This window comes from Lupinus angustifolius, chromosome LG20 (assembly GCF_001865875.1).
Source record: "Lupinus angustifolius cultivar Tanjil chromosome LG20, LupAngTanjil_v1.0, whole genome shotgun sequence".
NCBI lineage: Eukaryota > Viridiplantae > Streptophyta > Magnoliopsida > Fabales > Fabaceae > Lupinus > Lupinus angustifolius.
The window spans coordinates 19,852,827-19,864,489 of record NC_032028.1 but is presented as its reverse complement, the minus strand read 5'-3'; the positions used below and the strand labels follow the sequence as shown (position 1 = coordinate 19,864,489).

Here is an 11,663-nt window from a genome sequence, read left to right as displayed (position 1 = left end):
GTAAAAATTAATGAATATTAGACAATCCTTCGATGTAATATTGATTTTCTGGTTAAAAAATTTAGTATAGAAAATAGTTGCTATATTAATACATGTCATATTTTCACAAATAAAAATCAACACAAAAATCTAAAGAGAGGGTGATTTGAAGTCTTAGGGGTTACATTTGATAAAGACGTGTAACTAATCAGATGGAAAACAAATCATAGGATGTGACAAAAATCATAGATTGGTAAGAGAAGAAAATATAAATAACATGACATGGATTATTTGTAAATTCATTCATGTACAACTTTTCATGTGATATAACACATTTCTCAAAATATTTTTATTAGCAAGATTTTGGATTCAAGTTTTTGAGTCTTTTCATCCAAAGGGGAATTGGCTTTAGAATTTTTTTTGAAAGCCTATGGAACTAGCAAAATGACCTCTTAAACTTTATAATCAGAATTATCATATATTTCTTTGTCACAATATGAATATCAGAAGAATGAACTCATCATTAATTCAATTCTTATTTTTTAGTACAGTCAAGGTAAGGTAACCTTCACCAAGTAAATAACTTTTATAGAGTGTATGATTATTCCTCTTAACAAATATCGTTTTTATGAATCAAATATTTAATTTTTTGAATTTTCCATCTAGTATGACTTTACACTATTAGACTAATATTTTATTGGTATTAATTCAATTTTTATTGCCTCTAAATTTAATATGTAAATGTTAGATCTTAAATGGAGTTTCTAATCAATCCCATTGGAGGAAGTGAAGACAATAATTAACATATTTTTTTGTTTGCACTTTAACTGTACTCGAAGATACCTAAGTCAAACAAATTGAAGCATCCTTTTAAATAATATTTACTACTTATAAAGTGGAGTATTAATGTATAATATATAAAAAAAGTAGGTAATGAATTAAAATTTGTATGTCTTTCAGAAATGAAGGAGAAATCTGAAATTTGGGGAAACAAATGTGAATTCCTTTGGAAGAGGAAAAAATCACATGGCATGCCACCTTGGAAGAAGTAAATAGACCAGGTTATTGAAATTTTAATTAACTATTTATGTTTTCATTGATTAATAATGTTTTAAAATAAAATGAAAAAACTTAAATAGTGATTGATCGATAGGGAGGGTCATGAACAATTTAGAATGTCAAATATATTATCTGATTTCAAATTGCAAATATGTATCTTCTGATGTATTTAATTGTGAATTTAATTAACTGAGTCAAAATAAATAACTTAAAACATTGTCACATTAGTGTTTTTTCCTCTTTTTTTGAAGTGTGAAAATAGTTAATCGTTAGAAAAGTCTAACATTTTGTTAAATGTATAATGATTATCCTTTGAACCTTTCACTCTACATACCATATATTATTTTATTCATAAAAAAATATTAAATCATTTTATGTTCTTATTAATAAAAAGAAATATTTTAAGAAGAGAAAAAATATATGCACCAATAGTGTATGAGTTTTATACACTGTCATTGTATCATCATCATTGAATTTTTATTATTATTAACTTCTCAGAAAATGTATTCCAAATGAACGATGGATGATAAAGTGCATATGTATAAATCTTTACATTGTCAGTGTACATTTTACACTCTTTTTAGAATAGCCCATAGAAATTAGGACACATGTGGGCTTATCCACATGGCCCACAAAATTCTGTGATGAGCACATACATTTTCAATTCGTTAGCCATTATCTGGCCCATTTGTGATGTGGGCATTTATATTAGGCATGGTTACGGTCTAGGTGCTTTATGTGTAAATTTGGACAATTAATTAAATTAAAAATGTCATTTTTGGTCCGCTTGCGAGTTAGGTTTTGGAGGTGGATGAATGAAAGACTTCAAGTCATCTTATAAATATATTTTTTGACTTTGAAACCTTCTTTTTCACTTTACCCCCTCTAAAACTCAAATCGCAAAAAACATCTAGGGTTAGTTTGATAGTTGAATTTTGGAGGGGAATGAATGGAAATGGAAGACTTGAAAGTTATTTTACAAGTGTATTTCATGACTTTCAAACTCACTTTTAGGAAATAGATTGCCCTGTGCTTGGATTCTCCCTTAAGCCCAATTAGTCAACCTAAAGTCTCAAACCCAAACTTTCCTTTCTCATATTCCATTCCAAGTTCCAAATTTCCTTGCCGAGTCACTCTATGATATGTGTAACTAGAAAAACTTATATATAAAAAATCAATTTCCTTGGTATAAATTTATTTGTTAATATATTTTGACTAAACTATTTCTAAACTCATACACATTATCATGCTATATTATAAATATTTCCTTAGTCTAAACTTATTTGTTAATAAATTTTGACTAAACTATTTCTAGTAGCTCTATCATTGCATATTATAAATAAGGAATAATGTATTTTTTATTACGAAGAGAAATTATTTCCTTAAACTCATTCAATGACTAATACTTGTTATAGTTCTATTTTTATTTTTCATTTTAAAATATGACAGTGTCAGCTATTGAGTGGATTTTCATAGATAATCTCTTTCCTATATTTGAATATACATTATTCTCTTATAAATATTATCTTATTCTGAATTTATTCGTTAATGTTTTTCTCATCCTTTTGGATAAGGAACTAATCCCTTTTGGGTAAGGAACTAATCCCTTTTGGGTTCGTGATTATTCTTTCCAACAAATATCGCTTATAGGAATCGAATCATTGATTTTTTGATCGTCTTAAAGATCTAATAAAATCTTACACCTTATTGGTATTTGTTAATATATTTTCACTAAACTATTCATAATCACTCATTCATGCTATCATTGCATATTATAAGTGTTTACCTGGTTTAAGTTTATTTTTTAACATATTTTGACTAAACTATTCCTAACCACTCATCTACGTTATCATTGCATATTATAAATACTCTCTTATTCTAAATTTATTTGTTAATATATTTTCACTAAACTATTCATAACCACTCATACACACTATCATTGCATATTATAAACATTTTCTTAGTCTAAATTTATTTGTTAATATATTTTGACGAATCTATTTCTAACCATTGATACACGCTATAATTGCATATATAAATATTCTCTTAGTCTAAATTTATTTATTAATATGTTTTGACTAAACTATTCTTAACCACTCATACACATCATTCAATATTAGTTAATGTAATATTGAAGAGAAAAAGATCAAGAAGTAATTTATATACATTAATTTTCTAAATGGACAATTAAAATGGGATATGAGAATAATATTCCTCCCTTATTTATTAGCAATGGGCTATGTCAGATGCAATTGACAGCCTGCCTAATAATTAGAGGCAGGCCAGACCAAAAACTTATTCAACATTCTTCGATCCAATGTATATGTCCCTTGTGGTACATACTTGATTCTCCTTACCATAAGTAATATCTTAGATTCTTGTGGATAGAAAAAATATCTGCTAGGAAAATTAGCCCCACGTACATGTAGATGTTTCCGACTCGGATAGCATTGCTTCCAGTGTAAGGATACATGTGGGAAACAAAAAAAATATATATATCCGTTACATTAAAGTCAAAATTTGGTACCTACTCCCTATTTCATATTATTTGTTGTTTTGGAGGAAAAAATTTCTATTCAGAAATTATAGAAAGTAGTAATAACTAATTTTTCAGATATATTAATAATAACTTTATGATAAGATATACAATTATGCCCTTAATTATATTAATTATATTCATAATTCATATAATAATGAACATGATAGTAAATGTTAAGTGTGATGAAAGAGTCTGATTCCTCCATTTTTTTCACTTAAAAAGTTGTAATTTTTTTAAATTATGGTATTTGTATAGTTTTTTTGTTTAGTTACACTTTCAATTCAATAGCCTAGTTCACTTGCCATCACTTTTTAGTTATCTTTTTACTTCTTGGTCTTTAATTAACTTTTTAACTTTAAGTTAACTTTTTTTTTTTCAATCTTCAGCTTTACTTATAAGTTAGTTTTGATAAGTAGATTCTAAATATGTTTATTTCAAGAAAAAAAATCAATCTGGAGAGAGAAAAATTTAGAACCCAAAAAAGAAGAGCAAAACAAAGAAAATGGAAAATAATAATAATCCAATTTATTAATTTTATAATTTGTTAGAAACATTATTATACACAATCCCTAACATTTAATACATTTCATAACTATACATATAGTCCCTTCCCAAGTAAATTATTATTAAGAGATGACACCCTTATGTGTAGTCCATTTGGTGCTTGAACTCTAGGAAATTTCATTAGTTTATCTCCTCCTACTTCTTCCCACCTGCAATCAACATTAAATATATATCATAAGTTAAGGTGTCAGAAAACAGCACAACATTATTATTAAATTTCTAAAGAGACAAACTATTGTTCATTTATGAATAAATTTTAAGGAATATTGAGAGAATCTAGATCAGTCAAAACTAGATATAGTCTGACCAATAATGTTATCCATTTATTTATAAGTAGTGTAAAAATTTGTTAAATTAAAGTGTAAATAGGATTGTTCATTTTTAATTCATGATAATTTTTTCTTCCAATCAAACATGCAATTTTATGAAATCTAAATTTTCAGCAAGTAGTAACTAATAAATTAGTTAATTACCTGTATCTAGTTACAAAGTAATGTAAAAAAGTTGAAATTTCAGCTATTGCCAACTCTTTTCCTGGACAAAGTCTAGTACCTCCTCCAAATATCAAGAAATAATTTTGTGACTCTAAACTCTTGTCCTGCATTTTGTAGATTTGAAGTTTAAATTAATATAATTATATAGTCACATAGAAATTTTTATTCATTAATTAAAAATAAAATAAAATAAAAGGAAGAGATTATTGTGTGACTAACCAGCCATCTCCATGGGTTGAATATTAATGGATTAGGATAGAGAAATGGGTCATAATTTATTTCTCTTGTATACACATATATTCTCCACCCTTTGGGAATCAAATATCCTGAAAAAAATAACAATATAGATACAAACTTTATGTTAAAATGTTAATATCAACAAGAATAGTAAAACAAATACTTCGATTTTGTAAAACCAATCAAGGCCTTTTTCATTCTTTTTCACTTTATTTCCTTTTTATTTATTATTGCCAACTCTCAAGCATAGAAAGTATTTTAAATAATGCAAAATGCCAAAGAAAGTTTGTGCGAAAAGCACTTTTTATCTGGAAAACTTGTTATCTAGTGGAATGGTATTTTGTTTTTTAACAAATGAGAAAAAAATGCTGACAGGTGTATAATCACTATACTATGGGTAAATTTATTTGCTTCATTGTAATGTGCTAAAGTGGGAGTGAAAAAGGAAAATATTTTATGCATGTATATTATCAAATAATTGATGTCCTTTTACCCCTTTTAAAGTATTTTTTGAATTAATAACATAAAAAGTAAGTGAGAAACATATGCAAAGTTATATGATGATGTTAAATACTATATTCAATTTTGACAATGCCTAAAAAAATTCTAAGCAACATAGGTTAGAGACCTAGTAATAATAAATAACTCACCATTTAGTTCCATGTCTTGAGTGGTTTTCCTTAGAACCCCATTAACTATTGTGGCCAATCTAGAGGTCTCAAAAATCACCTACAAAATACACAAAATTTGATGAATTATTAGAAAGGAAAAAAAAAATAGAATAATCTAATTTAAAGGGCATATAAAATTCTTACCGCACGAGTAAACTTCATTGATTTGAGATCATTATAATCAATTGGGTCATTTGAATTTTTACTTTCTCTTATTGCCAAATGCTCTTTCTACAAAAACATATTCCATAGATCACATAGTTAGGACAAAAAGTATAAGAAAGAAATAAGTTAACTATGAAAAATATAGCTAAGGAAGCAAAAGAAATTTTGCACTCACTCTAAGTTCTTCAAGAGCTTTGGGATGGTCATGTAGATATTTCACTGCCATCATTGATGTAGTTGAAACAGTTTCATAGCCAGAATATATAAGTGTAATCACTAGATCAATAATTTCTTCATCACTTAGTTTGTATTTACATTCATCTTTTGCCATCAATGAACCAAGCATGTCTTGGTAACTTTCATTGGATGCTCTTCTTTCCTCTAATATCTTACTCACAATGTTGACAATGTTCTTCCTTGCCTAGAACACACAAATGAAATAGTCCTATGTTAGATTCTACTTAGTACATTTGAATAAACTAAACCATGCATCTTCATATCATTCAAGGACCATAACAAAAGAAACTAAATCAAAGATCATTACCTGGAATCCGCGGCGATAATTTGTCGCAGGAAGGTCTATAGGGAGGGAAAGAGTTCCTAGAACTAGCTTAAAGAACTCTGTCATAAATGAGTTACATATTGAACTTGATTCCATACCGGCAATTTGCTTCAAAGTTGAGAGGAATGCCATCTATCCAAAATGATTAAATTGATTAGTTTTTGATAAAAAAAAATTCTACACCATAAACTTTGGTCCATAATTATTAATGATTAATAATACAAACCTCTTTAGTTTTATGTTGAATGTTGATGACTTTGTTCTCCCAATTGCTTAGGTGGGCTCTCATAAAGTCATCAATTTTTGGCAAAAGTTGATCTTTGATCAAAGTGGGGCTAATGAGAGAAAGTAATGCCCCTCTCATGTACTTGTGAGTGGAGCCATGAACAGCTGCAATATTACATTTCCCTAAGATATCTAACATGGATTTAGGGTATCCAGGAACAAGTCCTTTTGATTCATTCATTAGGATATATCTATTAAGCTCTGGATCCATGGATACAATGGTAGGACACCCCAATATGTGTGATTTGAAAAAACTGCCATACCTGCCATTTTGACCAAAAGGTAAAATAAAATAAATAAATAAATAAAAAATAAAAGTTAAGAATCATTGAGGTAAAAGTACATGCTTACCTCATACTCCTTTTAACTAATTTAAGAAATTTCATCCATTTACGAGTTAAGTTTTGGAATGGAAGAAAATAAAAAGGAAGACTTTAAAGTCATCTTACAAGTATATTATGTAGCTCCCGATTCATTCATTTCTCTTATTTACACTCCAAAACTCAACTCACGGACAAGTTCAAGTAACAAAAATATTTCTCACCCATCACTTTTCATTTACATTTAACACACATTCTTGATGTGCATGGCATAATATACATTCTTTTAAGTAGTCTACACTTCCATAATCCTTATCTAGTTTCTTCATCTTTTACTCCCTACCTTCCAAAAGTAACAAGATAAAGTTTCATTGATTTTATGCTCAATAACTTTATAGTCATAGCTATATCCCATAGAAAATTGAATTACCAAAAAATTTCTCTCTTCAAATGGGATATACATATACTAGGCCTAGTACCTTCCAAGCAACTAAATCAATGTGGAATACAAGCAATGGAGTTAAAAGCAGGTTCTAAAATGATGCATAAGCACTTTTTTTCCACTTATTCAAGTGAACATCTAAATATGAAGAAAACTCATAAGAAAATAGGTACCTTGCTCTCTGAGTTTTCAAGAAGTTTGGACCTTGTTTAAGAAACTCAGTAGTTTCACCAAAAAGTGGCCAACCCATTGTGCCAGGAGGCAAACCTTTTTTGCTGTATCTTACTTCATTCCACCTCAAAAGTGCAGAGCAAAAACAGAACACCAAGACTAAACCAAAAATTGCTATGAACAAACCCATTGGTGCTCCTCACTATTAACCCAACCCAAAGAGACTTTAAAAATAAGGTACAGTTTCCTTCAGTTGTAGAAGACACCAAAAGTGTGCACATGAACACACATATATATAGGTCCTTGAGCTACCATTTGCATATATGACAAGTCATACAGACAAAAATAACCCATTCTACAAGGTAGTCATTAAAATAATAGTATGATATTATATACTGATAGTGTCAAGATTTATATACAATCAATACAATGTCAACATTCAATTCTACTAATTAATTGTGTTCAAGAATCAATAGTAATTACATATCAATAATGAATAATGTAGTGATAGTGTAAAAACCAACAAAGCGTAACTCTAATAATGTAAGATATCATTGGATCTTTAGATGTCTGGAAGCAACAATTATTAGAATGGATAATCACACATTCCGAAAGAAATTGATTCACTTTTTATAAGAAGATACAATTAGTTATACTAAAAAAATATACAAAAATATCATCTATACTTTTTTTACAATATATTGAAATATCGCTAAATATATTCAGGTTGATAAATAATCATAAGTATTAACAACAAAAATGTATTATTGAACAACTTGATAATCATTAATACATGATTTTTTGTATTATTAACTAGGTGTGACATATGGAATAAAAAAAATAGTGTTAGAATATATGGTTGGTATAGGTTTTTGTTATATTCAATTCACACACCAAAACCTGCTCTCCACGAGCAAAGTTGTTCTCCCATAAAATGTGTTACAAGCAGTGTTATTAAACTCGGACCGGTTAATGACTCGATCCGGGTACTGAGTGAATGAGTCACTGGTTCAACCACTAGGTCAATGGTTGGACCGGTTAACTCGGTTTACATTAAAATTCTAAAAATTAATGATACTGTATAACAATATTTAATAATTGTATACTCATAATTTAAAAACATTAGTGTACCAAATTAAAAAATCAATAAAGAAAATTTTAATACTATAAAATGACACAAGCAAGTTGAAAACATTATCAAATAATATATAAATTATACTTTAACTACAACAAAAATGTACAATAAATTTAAAATTTAATTAAACAACAAAGATTTGGTTATAACGTAAGATAACAAGTGACAAACATAATTACATATAAATTAAAAATATTTGACTTTTTCACCTCATCAATTTGGTTATTTTTTTTTTAATTTTGATTGACTCGGCCGGTCTAACCGGTCTGATCATCCAAATCATCAGTTTTACGCTTAAACTAACTGAGTCAAACCAATTTTGATACAAAACCGGTTAGATGAGAGACTCGAACCGGTTAAATGGTCGGTTCATGGTTGAACCGGTCTGACCGGCCGGTTCGAGCCGAGTTTTATAACACTGGTTACAAGACTACATTTACAATTATATTATGAATTTAAATATTCATTAATTATGGGAAAATTGTATAAACACACCCTAAACTTTGATTGTTAGTGAAATTAGTTCTAGCATAAAAATAAAAATAATGTTAGATTAATAGCATATCAAAAATTATAATTCATGTGTTTTTTAACCTTAACTCTTAGATTATTATTATTTTATTATATATATATATACTCTTAAAATTTACTTATTATATTCTTCGTAAACATTTTTTATATTTTGATGTGGTTTCTTTCGGATATCAGTATTAGCTAACCTATATTATTATATTACTATTGTTGTGAGTCTTCAGTAATTTATGTATTGACTTAATTAGTAATTTCAATATATATGTATATAATGATCAATTTCACTAACTCATAAAATTTAAGGAGTAATTAAAAATAAAAAATAATTTATAATACATAGTTATAAAAGATATAAAATTTATTTGGCTTTATGAAATTTTCCCTTAATTAATAAATAATTACATGTGTTAAAATGAATTATTCACCCATATTTATTACATATTTAATATTTTTATCTTCTGAACCATTAGTCTTTGACAAGTAGTTCTTGACCACCCAATATGTAACTAGAAGCAATAAATATGTTACTTGGGAAATATAATAAACATGTTCCTTTAAATTAAAGTATTGTGATTTTTTCTAGAATAAATTACATTGTCACTCCTGAATTTTAGTAAAATTATTACATAAATTATTATTTTTTTAAACTAAACAAATAACTTCAAGTTATTACACAAATCACTCTTAATTATATACATACATTATACTTATCATCCCTATAAGAGAGATAAATGTAATTTCTTAAACAAAAAATAGTGACAAATGTAATTAAGTCAAAAAATATGATATATTAGGAAGACAAATTGAAATAGTATAAGATTCAATATTTATTTACTACTCAGAGGTATCAAATGAGATTTACTTTTTTTTCTTTCTAATATGTTATTTATGTCTATGGTTATTAAGTTTTTTCTACTATCTACATAAAGTATTAAATCAAAATAAATACATAAAAATAGTAATCAATGCACTTTTAAACATTTAAATAGTACAAACTATAAAATTATCCAAGCACAATCTCACATTTATAAGTTCTAAACAATATGTAAACATAATTTTAAACTTTTAGGCTCATAATTCACAATAAAGCTTCTAACTCCTAAATTTTAAACATTAGATGTTCTATTGGAAGAAGACGCCTCCACTTTTTTATTACTATCACCATCAACTTCTTTCAAATCTTCTTCAACATCATTTATATTATGTATATGATTAAATTAATATATGCTTATAAAAATATATTTTTACTATTGACTCACAAGCTTTCTTTGTTGGTGCCTTATGATTATTCTTTCATCCCAATTACAACATTGCAAACACCATGCTAATTTAGTAACAATTAGTGTAACAACTAAACAAAATGAATATTTAAAATTACTATGAACAATGAGTCTTCTGATTTCAACCTTGATTTTGTAAAAAAAGATTAAAATGGTTAAGTATATTTGGTATTTTGCTATTCTATATTTGTCTATGTCAATTATCTTCATATTATCTTTATAAAGCTATCAATATTCTCGGCGCGTTTGAACATTGCAAACACTAAAATACACATTCACTTAATAAAACTAATAACATGAGTATTTCAGCTAAAAGACTAAATGAACGAATGAACTTGAACTTTGGATACCAATTCATATCCTAACATATATACTGTCATACATAATTCAAGACTATGTTTAACCAAAATGCATATAATTAGCATTTTATAATTACTAATAATGAAAGTATAATTAGCTACCATGTAATTCTTCATTACAAACAGTTTTAACATATTCTATATATTTAACCAATAACATCACAATATTGGAAAACCATGAGTTAATTTTCTATGTAATTCTTCCTTTTTTATCGCTGGCCAGCTGGGCCAGCCCAACCCTCCGTGACCCGACTAAAAAACGAGCTTCCAAAACGAACTAAATATGGTTTTTTGGGCTAAAATCCCCAGCCTGACCTACTAAAAATGCTAATCCAAACGGGCTGGCCCGTCGGGCCAAGCCCATATTGTCATCCCTATGTAAGACCCCGCTATATCCCCAGAATGACCAGAAGGTCAAAAATTCGATTCATGTAAGCGACATTTGCTGGGAGAGGCAACCACAAACCCCGAAATGGAGTAGTTCATTATCCAAAAAGGGCAAGGAGATGCCATTGGTAGTGCCAAAAAAACCTAAAATTAAAAAAGTAGTTCATTGCACGATACTCTCGCTTAGTATTGTCTGAGAATGTAAATGTGCATAATCTTATCCTAGCAAAAAGACTTTCATAAGGATTGTTTCCATGATTTGAACTTATTATCTGATGATGAATAAAAAAACCTTAGTGTTCCTTTGAGTCTCACCATCTCAAAATCAAAAAATAATACCTAAAGTTTTTAAAATTGTATTTATAAATAGATTTCCAAACCAACCAAAGGAAGATTTATGTATTTCATTCAGAAATAATATTTTAATAAATTAAGAAATTACACATCAACTTTTTCAATGAATTGTTAACCAATACCCTTATA

General features: G+C 27.8%; 1 protein-coding gene across 1 annotated transcript; it reads right to left on the bottom strand.

The window, feature by feature from the left end:
* On the bottom strand, window positions 4,076–7,779 carry LOC109335133 (cytochrome P450 85A-like). Its single transcript, XM_019571214.1, has 9 exons — window positions 7,491–7,779; window positions 6,497–6,818; window positions 6,253–6,402; window positions 5,884–6,129; window positions 5,688–5,774; window positions 5,523–5,601; window positions 4,855–4,961; window positions 4,615–4,739; window positions 4,076–4,290 (listed from the first exon to the last, which is right to left on the bottom strand). The coding sequence occupies exons 1-9, from the start codon at window positions 7,676–7,678 to the stop codon at window positions 4,170–4,172; spliced, it is 1,425 nt and encodes a 474-aa protein (XP_019426759.1). The 5' UTR covers window positions 7,679–7,779; the 3' UTR covers window positions 4,076–4,169.